The sequence below is a fragment of the Micrasema longulum genome, unplaced genomic scaffold (assembly GCF_059751315.1).
Source record: "Micrasema longulum isolate JH-2025_06_02 unplaced genomic scaffold, ASM5975131v1 h1tg002022l, whole genome shotgun sequence".
Taxonomy (NCBI): domain Eukaryota; kingdom Metazoa; phylum Arthropoda; class Insecta; order Trichoptera; family Brachycentridae; genus Micrasema; species Micrasema longulum.
In genome coordinates, this window is record NW_028279190.1 from 80,848 (window position 1) to 96,874 (window position 16,027).

At 31.2% G+C, this 16,027-nt stretch overlaps 1 protein-coding gene across 1 annotated transcript; it reads left to right on the top strand.

Annotated features, from left to right (window-relative positions):
* Window positions 1–1,774: 1,774 nt before the first annotated feature.
* On the top strand, window positions 1,775–14,334 carry LOC148273255 (uncharacterized). Its single transcript, XM_088238960.1, has 6 exons — window positions 1,775–2,465; window positions 7,522–7,646; window positions 8,977–9,109; window positions 10,017–10,187; window positions 11,423–11,587; window positions 12,176–14,334. The coding sequence occupies exons 1-6, from the start codon at window positions 2,033–2,035 to the stop codon at window positions 13,642–13,644; spliced, it is 2,496 nt and encodes an 831-aa protein (XP_088095086.1). The 5' UTR covers window positions 1,775–2,032; the 3' UTR covers window positions 13,645–14,334.
* Window positions 14,335–16,027: the final 1,693 nt, after the last annotated feature.

A 16,027-nucleotide genomic window follows, 5' to 3' on the forward strand; every position in this document is an offset into this window, starting at 1 on the left:
TTGCCATAATCTATACTATATTAAAAAGAGTGAAAGATCATTGGAAAACATAAATTATATAGTATTTATAATTTTTTTATAAAAAACCTTTTATATATATTTTCTAAACCTATACTAACAGTATGGGTATTACGCAAATATAACTGACATTAATTTTTAGGACTGTATTTTTATTTTAATAAGTAACATACATCTTTCAGTTTTCACCACTTCTGAGAATGTCGGTGACATGTGAGCAATTTTAATTTAAAAACTAATTTGACTTATTTTAAGCAACTTGTTTAAGTCTACATAGTTCTAAGAAAAGAAGGCTAACATGTTTTATTTTGTGCCACTTCATCTAGTCCACAAATACTTCAAATGTTGCTAGAGATAGCTACTAACCATACTTACAATTGCCTTATTATTTGTATTACATATTGTAAGAAAATAACTGTACTTAACTCTTGTGTGGCTGTGATGTCACACTAGTCGACATAGGACACAAGATTTGATATATCTCTCTTATTTTTTAAAATGATGAATTCGTATTTTTTGTAATCTTCAAATGGACGTTTTCACACCCGATTTGGAAAGTAAAATTTGTATCACTATGCTATATGTAAATAAAAAAAATATTTAACCTTGCTACGCGAAGCATGAATGTCCGCTAATTCAGCAACACATATATACAGATACCTTATACAAGACAGAGCACGAAGATAGAAGTCATAACTAGGAAGACTGAGACGCTGTTCTGCAGTGGGTGTCATCCAAAACAGGTTTAGTCTTCAGTCGGTTAATGACAATGATAGTGGACGCACGCGCGTAACATGAGCGGCGTATTTGTGATTTTCAATTTATTTTGCTATAACAGGATTAAATTATATGTTTATTCCCATAACTTACTGAAACTTACCGATTTAATCAAATAGAAAAAATATAATTTATTGTTAACATTAAAAAATTTTACCAAATTATTTTGATGGTATCAAGCAACACCGACTAGAGGATCTAGTAAGTATTGTATCAAGTATCTACTTTATGAGGAAGTTCAGTGTTACGGTGAATAGGGTGTAAAAAATATTTTTTTACACGTGGTAAAAGTTTGAGCATTTAATCGAAGGGCGAATTAAATGACCACACAAGTTATTCTAAATCAACCAATTATAGTGTTGTGATAGATTTCCGGTTTCCAAGAAGCCAAGCCATCAATCAGGACAACTCACCGAGAGAACTAGTGACGTCACGCGCGGAGTAATGAAAAATTACAAAAAATTAATAAATCATAGCGATGATAATACGATACATAAAAACAATTTTTTTTGGGCTTAGTTTGACAGCAAAAAAAACCACTCAACTTCACCGTTGTCAAATCTATCCACTATGCAACATTACAAAAATCTCTATGCTGAATTGCAAAAATTTAAAATCATATCCCCGTTTTTACTTATCTCTATTTTCTTTTGAGAATTATTTATTTGCGTCGCGTATATTATTACAAGTTTCCTAAATGTTTTATTCTTGGATCAAAAATTTAATATTTTTCTTATGAGCGTATAGGTACGTACCACACTTATCGCAAACTTTTTTAAATTTACAAAATTGTTTACCTACCTAATTCAATTTTGCTGTTTTTTTTTTTAAACTTTTTAAAAACCAACTAATGGTTTTGGAGCCGAAATTTTAAATTCGAAACTCATCCATAGACAAGTTTGCATCGAGCATCTATAGATCACGACAAGAAAACAGCTGACGAGCTGACTGACATACCGGTGAAAACTGAAAACAAATTAATCTATGGCAATCAGTTGTCAACGACAAATGGTTTTATATTTTTATAAGGATTATATATGTTGTTTTTAGAAAATTTAGATGTTTTACAGTTTAGTGATATTTTACATAAAATATTTTAATAAGGATTTGATTTTGATTTAATCAGTGGTATTTTCAATCAAACATTACGCGAACCGCAAACACATGGCATGCAGAAAATTATAACCGGTAGACCGGTATATTTAAAGTTTCAAGCGATATTTTATTTACTGCTACAATGGAGAAGGTTAATTGTTTGCAGTGTGGACAGGCTACAAATGAAAGCTACAATAGAATGATCCGCGACAGTTGCGGGCATTACAAATGTAGGCTTTGTCTTTTAAGAGAAGATACACAGTGCTTGGCTTGCAATGAAAAACCGGAAGATCTTATTACAACACCTAGTAAACAAAGCTTAATTCACGAGAATACAGTGTTGGATGTAAACATCAATCCAACCGAGATAAAAAATACATTAGTTTCTGTGACTTCTAATTTGGTGGCTTCTAAAACAGAAGATTACAGAGAAAACTTAGATGGGGATGTATTTAAGACTATGAAAAAATCGTATACAACGGTTAAAAGTCCTAATAAAGAAAGAAAACATAAAAATTCTTCACCCCATAAAACCTCTCCCAAAATTCTTCCATCACATATCTTATTGGAATCACGTAAGTAATATAAACATGCTATCTGTATTATAAGAAAGACTTCTAGAATTTAAATTTTCCCGTTTTTTACATATTGAAAATTAATTATAAGTGTGTGAGGCTCATTGCACTGTGATTTTCTATAAACTAAACTATGTTATTATTTAACCGATCAACTTACGTTTATGTGACAAAAAGTATTTAACCCTAGGCTGCTACGCAGTTTTTAAGAATCTAATCAGAAATCCTATTATTTATACATTTTAAAAATATTTTATCGAATACGTTGTTTTCCAAACACACTGCTGTTTTGAAAATTAATAGCAATTCCAAGAAAAATCTTCCATTTCATAAATATCTAATTCAAGCCCAATGGAGTGAGCAAGATAGACAACTCGTGCCGCCCTTATCTCATTGTCGTACAGCGGTTGTAAACCCTTTCTTAATTGAAAATAAAAACAAACAAAAATGATCTCGCACATCAATCTCAAGGCGCATTGTTTTAATAGTTATTATGGAAACGACATAATTGATGATAGTTTTTTTGTTGATTGCGGGGCAAAGTGCCCTGTTATATATTATCAAACCTACCACTTCCATCAATGCATGCTAATTTTTTTTTATTAAAATATATCTTGAAATTTGTTGCAACAGAGAGGGAAAACATTTTTGCCAAGGGAATATAGACGTCTAGGCATTTACAGGACTTATGATCTGTCATTAGCTGGTTTAAATGACCACTTTACACACTACGCAATATTCACCATTCTGCTTACACATCCACATTCATGATTATTTTTACATTACCTCAACTCTTGCATCTGTTGACTTTTGCAAACTAAAAGAGCTGAAACCTTGAAATGATGTCGGTGAGTTTCACCTGGATAAATTATTTCATCTCCTAGGTAATGCCTAAAAATACTTTAAACTTTTTTGCAAGTAATTTTAAAAAACAATATTTTGAGTATGTCCAAATGTTTGTATGGAGTTGTTTAGATGGAAGCTTAAAGATTACTAGTAAATGTACTAAGAGGTTATATTATTTCTTAGTATATGTTATAATATAATTTTAATTTCAAAAAATAATGTTTTTGTACAACTGTCTCACAAATTGATATCATTTCCAAGAAAAATATTCCGTTTCACTAAAAGCTAGTTCACGCGTAATGGATTGAGCGAGATAGACAACAGTTGCTGAAATTGCAAACAGCTGTGGTAAATTACATAGTTTTTACATTTATATATATTTTTAATCTTACTTACTTAATCGTTACTCTAACTGCCAAGTTAACTCTACAAAGCGTCCTTTTTATTGTGAATAAATTTACAAAATATATCATTCAAAATGATAACGGATAGTGAAAGTGATATAGAAATAATAGTACCTCACCGAGAAACTCGAAGGCTTAGCAGCTCAACCTATTCCAAAAGTGAATTAGACAATAACAATCAACTTCTAAGTGATAGTGATGATATTTTGTATGACTCTAATGAAGAGCTCGAAATCTAAGAAGCTATTTCTGAAATATTTTTGGATTAAGATCGAGCTGATATACCTCATTTACTACAATTACGTTTTGTTTGTAGAATAGTTTATAGAATAGAGTTTGTATGGTAATAATTACGTTTTGTTTGTAGAGTAATAATTACTACCTAATGAACAGCTAAAACATTTTAATTTCCCATTACTGTAGGTACCCATTATAATAAAGTGACAAATTATTTTTCAATATTCAAACCTCCTAATTGACAATCATTAGGTTCCATTGGGAATTATTTTTATGTTTTATGGATCTTTACTTATTTGTTTATATTCTTAATTACGGGGTATTCCGGTGATATAGGGACCTTACTAGATAAGAATTATTGTATTAAAGGTAAAGTATTAAATAAGTTATTCATTACGGGGAAATACATCTATATTTTTGTAATCACTGGATCGGGTAAAATAGCGGGGAAAACACAGAATATAATTATTTTCCTCAAATATCAAGTGATTAAAAATTCCAAATATTGAGATGATTTATTTTTTATTTCACTGTTTCTGCAATGTAAAAAAATGCACTTTTTCAGGTCCCGACTAGCTAGAAGTTTCCTGTGTTTAGTCGCTTCTCTTTTTTTAAAAGCACTGCGAATTTAAACATCATAAGTAAATTTATAATGAGGAAGTTTAGTGGTTTTTAAAAAAAATATTTATTTGTTAATCGACTACTAAACAAAGCTTTTTTAAAAAAAAAATATGTATCGTATTATCAGCGCTACGGTTTTTCAAAGTTTTGTATTTCTGAAATTAATCCGCGTGTGACGTCGCAAGTTCTCTTCCGCTTCTTCTCGGTTAGTTATGTTGATTGCTCCATCGACGATTAGCAAACCGGAAATCTTCCACAACCCTCTTATCATTGGTTGACTCATATGAACAAGTGACGTTGTTCAAAGTAGTTCGTTTTTATTAGATATATTTGATATAATTTTTTATCCATTTTCAAGAAACTTTGCTGCAAAATTTAATGTTCAAATTTTTACCGCGCGTAAGAAAACATTTTTTGTATTAAATTTTCCGTAGGGCTGAAATAGTTACGAAACTAAATAATAACCCGTCGAATAAGTAATTTTTATGTTTTGAAAATGTTTTATACCACTGACGGTTAAGTGCAACAAGCAGTTCCCGAATTATGACGTCAGCATTAGTCTAGTTAGAACTTTATGATAGGGATTAACAACAAAGATATATTGTTGTTTAGCAGTCTAAGGGTTAATATGTCAGGTCAAAATAGTTTTGTTTTCAAAGAAATAAAAAATTACAATGTTCTCTAATAAATTCAAAGAATTTTTTTGAATCCCAATAAAAACAGCTTTCTATTTCAATATTACTGTATTATTATTTTCAAGTTTTCTTTTTATTTCGTATAATTTAATTTTTTTTCTCATGTATATTCTTAATTATATAACTTCATTATACAACTTAAGTCACTCTCCAAGCACAAGAGCTAGTCTCTTTTTGGAAAGTAACAGCTATAACATTAAAAAGATTATAAAAGTAGATTCGATAGAAAAAAAAACATTTATCAATTATCATATTAAACAAAAAAAACATTTATCAATTATTATATTAAACAATTAAAAATAATAAAAAAAACATTCCAATGAGTAAGTTCGGTGGTTTTTAAATTTATTTTATTTGTTAATAGACTATCAAACATAGCAAAAAAATATGTGTTTTTGTGTATCATCGCTATGATTTTTTATTCTGCCCGTGACGTCACTAGTTGTCATCGTGGAGTTGTCCTGACTGGTGAGTTGGCTTCCCGGAAACCGGAAATCTATCACAACACTATCATTAGTTGATTCGGAAGATCTTGTGACGTAGTTCAAAGTATTTTAAAACATTTAATTTTTTTTAGAAAAAAATATTCAATAAATATTTTACCCAAATATTTAAATTTTGTGGGCCATTTTCAACGAGTTGTAAATAACTCATTATTAGAAAATGGAAATCGACTTGGGGTAGAGTAGGGTTCGAACCTCGGGTCTTTGATCTGTGAGTCTGCGACACTAGCCACAGGACCATAGACTGATTCATTTAAAAAAATAAAATATTATTAATTTTTTCATGCATTTTTGAGAAACTTCACCAGAAAATTAAATGGTCCAATTTTTACCACATGTAAGAAAACACTTTTTATATCCAATGTTCCGTTGCAATGAACTTCCTAATCAGTGTACCGATACATTGCCTTAAGCGCCATTAGGTACGAATAAGTGGATGATTGTAATGATTAAGAAAACGATTAGATGCGTTATAAGACGTTCAAATTATTTTTTTTTAAAAAGACCTCCGAACTTGAGTAACCTGCCCTGAGAATAACGTTCCAATCAAATCATTATTATTATTATTTTACTAGATTTTGTATTTGTCCTCTGTGATAATTTTTAAGTGAAGAAAAATTTCAACTGTCCGGATTAATGAGTGCCAGACGTTATCCGCATGTGCAGAATTCCGGGTAGTTGGATTAACCATTAAATTAAGGCAACATTTTGAAAGAAAATGCAACATTGACTCTAAGATCACTTTTTTATTGCTTTTGAAATAATACAGCGAAGTGGAATCACATTAAAAACTTACTTAAACATGTCCAGCAAAGTTAATTGCCCCGATGACAGCCGCCAGTGCCCTTTTTTATTTGTTATTATAATATCTCGTTTTTTTTCTTCTGATAACGATCCGGATATTTGGCAATCCAGATGACTGCAATTCAGATAAACGGAGTTCTACTGCACTTAATATTCAATAATTTAGGCGTAGGAATATAATACATCATAAATATTATTTTTATTACCATTGATTTTTTTTTTTTAAAATAAAACCAATAATTGTACATTAGTTAATAAGTTATATAAATTTACATATTGGAGGGTATTAGAAATAAACTTAGAAATCTCCATTGAAGGTTACTGAGATATTTGTGAAAAAAAAATAATTGTGAGATTTGTAATTATGCTTCACCAACTCAATGGAGAATGCTTAGTTTGCGGTGTCAAGTAGTATAATTTCAATTGGTTTTTTCAAGATTTAGAGACGGTTTTGAATTACGCTATTATTTAGGTAGGTATGTAAAGTTTATTTTGGCATCAATAACTGATTTTCTGTTTTTGGTTGAGATTTCAAAGTTTGCTTCTTATACCCTTATGTACATATTATGTATCCAGATAACAACAAAATCACATTTCGTTTAATTAATTAGATGATTTTTTGTTTTCTAATTAATATGCTAATTTTAATTTAGAAATCACTTCTAGAATTTTGAGATATCTAAATCATTTTAATTAACATAGGTGCAATACAAGTGCTGCACAAAATCACTATTCTTTTACAGGTAAAAACTTTTTTAACGCTCTTCCAGAAAATTAAAAATCATTAATAAAATAGAAATGTCTAAAAGAAAACTGAAAAAGCATATTATATTCAAATTTCGATCGATTTTCCTTTGAAATAAAGTTATCTTTTGTTTGTTATGATTTTATTTAAATAAATAAAAAATATTGAAAAATTCATTTTTCTTTTGTGGATTTTTTACAGCCGCTGGAGGTCCCAAAATGTATTTATGTACTATTTGCCAAAGGAGGTTTCAATCTCGCACTCAGATTTCATATCACTCTTACTGTAACTCGACTAAACCACACGCTTGTGGTATCTGTCACAAGGTAAATATTATTATTATTTAGATATCTCGACAGAGATGAAGAAATTCTTAGGGAAGAGAGTATGGAAGTGTAGGCATTTATTTACATGTCATTCGCCAGTTTATGTGATCACTTTCCATAACCATTTTATGGCTTAAATAAAACATACATATTTATTAAATTTTTCCATCTAATTTATCAAAAATCAATCTTGTTACAAACAAGTAACATTTTAACATAGGTTACTATAGAGTAGTAATGTAAAAATTAAAAAACCTATCGATGATTAACAGTCGAACTGTTTTAACCAAGAATTTTGACCACATACGTATATAATATTTTTATGTTATGCCTATGTGAAACCCGTGTTGGTCTATTTATTTGTTGTTACTTTGTATGTATTGTTTAATTTTGTATGACCATATTGGTTTCACAGGATAGTCAAAAATAGTATACAATGGACTTAAATACTACAATGACTTACCTTACCACTAGAAAAATTACACCGGAGACAAATTTAAAATCAACGTGAAAAGGCACATGATGACTACACTAACCAGATGAGACATAATATGACTAGACCTTATAATATCTCTTATATAACCTTAACGGGTTTTAAAAATAATAAATTAAAAAAATGTGTTTTCAAGGCCACTTTTCTAACCCTGTGAAAAAAGGTGAAAAAAATCCGCGAGTTCCTGAAGGTGATACCAGGAATATCCCAGCTAAAATGCTATAAAAACATCTTTAAAAAATAAAATGTTATGATTGTTTTTTTTGTGGTCATGAGTGGAAATTTGCATCCAAATAGCAAAAAGTACACATGCTAACTGACCAATATATCAAATATTATTAAACTGTAAAACAATGAAGACAAATGTGAATTATTATTGAAAGAATGCCACAGAAAAATATTTTAATAATTTTGATACATTCTTTACATTATGCAATATAATTATTCAAAAAAATGAAATCAATACAACAACAAAAATACCCCCTTAGATACCCCTCTTGAAGAAGAATCCTGGAAGAATTAAATGGTAAACTGAACGTTCAATCATGAAAATAATGTGTATTTCATCCCCTGTAAAATTTACAAAATGTTGGTTAAGATATTTATGCTGTTAACCGTCAATATACAAAAGCCAATAAATTCTGCTTCCAATATTAAGAATATTAATCAATAAAATAGAATACCTTATCAGCGCACGATCAATAAATTCCACAGTGCTCGTTGGTCAATGAAGAAATAAGTAAAACTGAACATATTAATTGAATACTTTGTATTAAAATTATGTGAAGATTCTACATTAAGACCATATTAATTTGAAATAAATGCTTACTGTTGCAGAAATTTATCAAAAAGTCTCAACTTAAGTATCACTTAGATGTTCATTCGGAGAACAAATCATTCATTTGTGACATCTGTAACGCCTCCTTTTACCTGAGAGATAAACTAATAAGGCATTTGAAAGGGCACAGCGGTGAGTTGAAACTATTCGTATTATTTCATTTAATGGCTTCATCTTTTGATTATTGCTTGGTTATTTATTTATTTAAAAAATATTTACATATATTTCATGCCCTGCTGAATTGAAGCGTGCAATTCCTCAGCACCAATGACGTATTATTCAATAGAAACGTTGCAAGCGCATAAAAGATGACATTTCAATTAGTGGGTAATTCCGATCCTTGTCTTTATTCCCTAATAGACTTTCGCCGAAATCAGACGTGACACTATGAAGATTAATGCGATGAGAAAATGCTTTAATTACACTTTATACATATACAGTAAAACCCCTGTTTTATGTTTTTCAAGGGAGCAGCAAAAAAAAGTGTTAAATTGAGGAAAACGCTAAAGTGAGAAAATGAAAAACTGCAGAAAAATTGTAAAAACAGTCATAATTGGGGATTATTTATATTTACCTATGATTTCATAAAAAATATTTTGTATTTTTTCAATCAATACCACAGTGTGTTCTTATGTTCAAATAATTTTATGTAGGTACTTAACTTTGAAAACACAAAAATACATAATTTAATTGGTATAAAATGCATACAATGATTTTTTCCCTAATCCATGCAAGACGTCTCGGGTTCAATTCCTGGCATGGTTGACGTGAAATATTTATTTAAAAAGGTGTTTCTATACTAAAATATTTCATCTTATCTTCATGTAATAAAAACAATTATCAAGATATGTTCCAGTTGGTGTTTAAGTCCTCTGTATAATATCGTTATGTCATTGTCTTGTACATAATATGTTTCTCTTTGCGATTTTGTGCTCATTAAAAAAAAACAAACTATCTTTTAGTCTTTTTCAAAGATTTTTATTTATTTTCACCAACTTTTATGTTTTTACAATTAAAAAAATAATTATTTATATTCCAGGTGTTAAAGCGTACTCTTGCACATTGTGTGATTCCAAGTTTAATAATAGTCGTGCATTGAATATTCACGTACTCATACATTCCGGTCTCAAGCCGCATGTTTGTAAAACTTGCGGTAGCACCTTTAGGGATTCATCAAATCTAAGGAAACATAGGATCTATTCTCACACAGGTCAGTTTGCCCAATTATTATATTATATTTTGATGAAATCGAAAATGACTCCAAAATCTATTCAAAATCACAAGCCAAATATGTGGCAAGACAACACCTTCCCGGGTCCTGTCCACAGTCCCCCAGTGGAGCGGTTGAGTCTGATATGAAGCGAGTGTGTGACATCTGTAAAATTAATTTCTGCGGGGTTCTTAATCGCCCACCTCCCTAGGTTCGATATTCTGACAGAAGCTGCTCAAGAAAACATCCCTAGAGTAGCCAATGTCCTCGATCGTTCCCCGACCGTCGATGAAATCACAAGGGGGTGAAATGTTTGAAGAATGGAAAAGCGCCGAGCGAAGGTGATATTCATCCCGAGCTGCTAAAAAGTAGTTTGGATGGAATTGTTCAGACTCTCCATACTTTATTATCAAAAATCTGGAATGAAAAACGTTGTCTGAGGGATTGGATTAATCGTACGATCATTGCACTTAGCATGACAAGCGATCCTTTGGAGTGTAGTAATTATCGCGGAATAACCCTGCTGAGCATTCTGGGAAAGATTCTTGCACAAATAATCTTGGGCTGAATAAGAGCTCCTGCACTACAGATTCTGAGCGGCAATCAAACTGTTTTATTCGCGGTAAGTCATGCGGGGACCATATCAATATAAAATTTACTATCCAAGAGAGCAATGAAATGAACTCACTCCTTGTGAGGCAAGGCTGCGTTCTTGCATTGTTCTTATTTATCATATTGTTGGATTTTATCCTATGCTAATCAACACCACCTAATCGAGGCATAGAAGTGAACTCCCCCCTAAAGTTGTGCGACTTGGAGTATGCGGACGATGCAGTTCTTCTCGAAAAGTCTGTTAGTGATCTTCTGGAAATTGTTGGCAAACTGCAGTAAAACTCTGCTCGTCTGGGTCTTAATATTAATGTCAAAAAGTCCCTGATAATGTGCAACAAATCCTGTCCTGACCCTGATCAGCCTCTCTATAATAATGAGCAGAGGATCGAGAAAGTTGACAGCTTTAAATACTCGGGAGTTCAGATAACTGAGGATGGTGGCATGCACAAAGAACTCGCAACCCGCCTATGAATTGCTGGAGCAACATTTAACACGATGCGTTCTGTCTGGAACTCTAGTTTATACTCAGGCAAAACGAAGTGCCGATTATTCAACTCATTCGGATGTGGAAAAAAAGATAATCGAGAATAAACAATAACATGTTTTTTGTTTATGTTTCATAGCCATAAAGTACCCCTGTTTGGAATGTGGAAAAAGTTACAAGAGAAAGTCCTTCCTCGCGGAACATGTCAAAAGCCACACTAAAACGAGACCCTGGAGTTGTCCGACATGCTTGCGGACATTTTATACCAAGAAAGATCTGCAGAGACACGACCTTATCCACACAGGTAAAAGTTTTATGTCCAATCAGTATGAAAAATTAATGTACCTAGTGTATAAATGTTCTGTTTTGTGTCCGGGCGGATTAAGAATACAGTTCTGTGTGTGAAATAGAACCAGAATTCTGGAAGAGTGCTTTCGATTAGATGGCTACTCTCAGACAAAAATTGTGAATAAGGAAATCGAGTGTACTGAAGTCCACCTCGTAGTGAAGTGGTTAGCGTGTTTGCCTACAAAGCTTGAGGTCCCGGATTCAATTCCTGGGAAAATCGACATGATATATTGCATGATTCTACACTGCAATACTTCATGTTCCTGGACTAGCACCCGAAGCGTAAGCCTAATCACCTCACCTTCATGTAACAGATGATTGATATACCTAAACTGCTTTTTTTTTCAAACGATCACTGAATCAAATTAAATTATAAACACCTTTCTCCCTCTTGTGTACCGATGCTGTGCCCTATGCACCATCGGGTGGGGACAGGAGTATGATGATAAATAATTGTAGGAAGCTCATTATTTTATAGACTGACAAAAAGCTGGTTTTTACGAACTGAAATAGTAATTATAAAATGTTGTTTTTTCAATTGCAGATGTAAAACCATTTTCGTGCCAAATATGTCATTCATCATTTAAGAGAAAAGACAACTTGGAAAGGCACACGAGAAACATACATTCGGATACTAATCCTGCAGATTTACAGAACATTTCAGTTATTAAATCTGTTTCTCCATTAAACTTAATCAAAGAAAATGTTAAACAAAATAAAATTACAAAAAGGCGTTCCAGTAAAATTAATATTAACAAGAATATTCCAAAGCCTGTAAATGCCCCAGTTTTGGCTCCGTCTAAAACATTTATGGAAAATAATTACTCAGCCGATGAGACATACGAAGATTACTACAAAAACATATCTGAATTTGGAAATTATAAAAACTACATTCCTAAAGACTTCAATAATATATGTATATCGGAATGTAGATCCCCGGAGGGTAGAGATACTCGCTCCAGTTTGTCTCCCCTGACTAATGTTCGCGTACAACTGAGCGCCATTAACTTATCTGAAACTTCAAACACAAATATGAGTGCGCAATTTGACAACCCAACGAGACTAGAAATAATCCAAGCGAACTATAAAAGACAATCTGTTATTTTTAATCCGCCTACAGAAATAAATCAGCAACTCGAAAGTAATTATTACGAACCGATATATGCTGAGATGCCAATTGAAAATAGCCTCCTCAGTCAAAGTGAATTTGGCGATACTGCATCAGCCCACAGTTCTACGAAATATGACGACGCCCCGAGAGATTTAAGAAGTATAAAAAACAAAGAATCTGAAGAAAGCCCTATCGATAGTGGCGCAGTTACTAAACATAATTCTACGAGAACTCAAAAGCAGACGATCAATGTGAGTGATGTTTATAGAGAAATGTTTCCCGAAAGCGCTTTAAATTTCTCAAACCGACAAGTTCCACAACCAGTAGGAAAAGAAACCGTAAACAGTACCACATCTAGCGAAGATAAAGATAGAAATAGAAATCCGAGGCAATTGTCCTATATACATAAAAAAGTCCACTACGATTTGAGTCAGTTTTCATTTAGAGACAAACCAAATACATCAGACATCGCTAAAGGTAATGAACAGAGATTAGCAGCTCAGAATTCTCCTAAGAATAGTGCTTTACCAGAAAAGAGAGATTCCAAAAGTTACTTTTCACCGGAGTCATTGGAATTGTATAAAAAGATCTTGATTCCCAGCTATAAAGGTTCCGGTGAAGCCAGTAGTCCGAGCAAATGTAGCGAACTGAATATTCCACCCTTAGCTCCAATATCAGATCGTTTTTCAACTGAAAGTTCCACGTCAACTCATACCGACAAAGCTGAAGAACCTCCCATTCCGTTACTGGTACCTTTGAAAAGTAACGTTAAACCAGAGGAAAGCGCTGAAAACAAAGTAGTCGAGAAACCATCTACTTCGAATTATAGTTCCACGGCTTCGCATACAGCGGATATACATTGGAGACGAAGATTGGCTCAGAGCTCTAATCAGGATTTTTAAAAATACTAAAGAAATGTTATTTATTTCGGCTGTGACATGAAATTACCAAAAAATGGAAAAAATGCCATATTTACAATGTTATAACATAATAATTTTTATGACATTTTATATTGATTTTATCTATATTTATGGTATTCATGAAGAAACTGTGATTTTTTCAAACTAAGATTATTTTTTTATAAAACTAAGTACTCAGAATAGGCAGAATGTCGTAAGGCTGCAACCCTTCATAAAAATAAATACAGTAGTAATTTTTTGAAATCGTGAATATTTACATAGATACATTATATTTGTCTTTTGCTATGTGTCTAAAAAGCTAATCACACGTTGAAACAATGGCGGCCGATGAGGAAGTTCAGTGCTATGGGAAATTAGATATAAAAAATGTTTTCTTACACTCAGTAAAAACTCAATGACTTTAACCCGTGACGTCACGGGCGGTGTCATTTTGAAATTTCACTGGGGATTTTCAAAACTTTAAAAAATCATAGCAGTGATTATATTATGGAACATATTATTCTTTTTTTTTTATTTTGGCTTAATTTGATAGTCTATTAACAAATATATTTTTTTTTTAAACTGCTGATCTTCCTTCCTCATTGTAAGAAAATCACATACCTAATATTTAGCAATTTTATATAATTGAGTTTCTCCGATAATTACTGCTGACAAAATTATTAAATAGCAAAAGACTGAGTAAAATAAAAATTTTAAAAACACATTTGATATTTGACTATGTGTATTGCGTCTAGTAAAACTAGAAAATATATGACTTTTCAGTTTGCTGAGCAGTATCAGAAGCAATACTTTGAACAGAACTAAATTTTTCATTTAAATAAACAAAAAATTATGATCTTTGACTTCTTGTTTACAGTAAACTGAAAGTATTTTGACATTTATTAGATACAGTGCTGAGTCTGCTATTTTAGATAAAAAGTTTTTTTTTATTGAAATATACTAATTTAACATAAGGTGCGAGAATATGTCAGAATTTTCCTTACAATTGGAAAAACAAATTGTTATGAATTTGGATATATTTATTCTATGACTTACAGTGAATAAAGCAACTATACTATTATGGTACTTCGCTTCCGTGTAAACATGGGTTTTCAAATATTAAGGTGATTCTAAACGCAAATATAAAACTAATTATTCATAGATTACAGATTACTAATTACAAAAACTACTCTTATTTGAATGAAATGAAAGACATAACCCCTACAATACATCACCTACAAATAATATAATTACTAGATCCTCAACACACAGACAACTTAAACAAATACAAACTAATACCACTTACGGACAAAGGGATTTTGAGTATTATTCAATTAAAATCTATAACCTACTTCCACTATCTATTAAAACAATTAGTAACGAGAAAATGTTCAGGAAGGCTATAAAAAAATGGATAGTGGAGCTGGGTAGAAGTAAAATGGATTATCTCATTCGCCCAAACCAATATTTAATCAACTGCTCCACAAATGTATAGCTTATGTTATGTTTTTGTTCTTTCATTGTGCGTTTTGTAATACAAATAATATAGATGCACATAAATTAATTATAAACATAAATATGTAGTGTTTAAAACTGTCTGAACATTTTGTTAATTATCTCTGTTTATTAAGTTAGTCTTCTTTGTTTATTCTCAAATGTAAAATATTTTTAAAAAAAAGTATATTGTTAAGTGTCCTAGGCACGGGTAACCCAAGTGAGGTCACATTATTTTTATTATTAATTTTAGTTTATAATAGAAAAAATAAAAATAAATAAATGGATGGTGCTTTTATAATTTGTGTGAAAAATGTTGTGTTTGTTTTGTACACCATTTTGTGAAAAAGACCTAAATTATATTGTAATGGTATTTGTTACTATCAATATAGTGTAAAGTTTCTGCAAACCAAGTTTTGTAACATTTCCATTAAAAATAAACGTAAAAATAACATTTTTCAATAAAAAATTATAAAAGCGCCATCTATAAATAATTTAGTTACATATGTTCGTTTAGAATCACCTTAAATGACAATTTAACATACACATTTACATATTAGGTCATTTCCCTTGTATTCGATAATAGGATGCTGATACCACTTTTGGATTTTCAGTGGTCATATATTTTCCTAAATACTAGAGTATAAAGCTAGAACTGTTGATGAGTTCCCCATATATTTGAAACAATACTCGGATTGAAAATAATGTTACTTTAAGTAAAATTATATTTTTAAACAAACAATTTGTAATTTTATATGTAATATTATTGCACTGACAGTATTTTGTAAAAAAAATGCATACCTACTTTTTGTATAGCAACACTTATTTGTATTGAAGACTGAGTTTATTTACAAAAAAAACACCTTTGTCATTTCAAAACCATTGTCATCTC

Bases quoted from the DNA above. Each gene is read 5' to 3' on its own strand.
- LOC148273255 (XM_088238960.1), top strand. From the start codon at position 2,033: ATGGAGAAGGTTAATTGTTTGCAGTGTGGACAGGCTACAAATGAAAGC. The intron at 7,647-8,976 runs GTAAATATTATT...TTACTGTTGCAG, and splicing joins CTTGTGGTATCTGTCACAAG to AAATTTATCAAAAAGTCTCA. The intron at 11,588-12,175 runs GTAAAAGTTTTA...TTTCAATTGCAG, and splicing joins ACACGACCTTATCCACACAG to ATGTAAAACCATTTTCGTGC.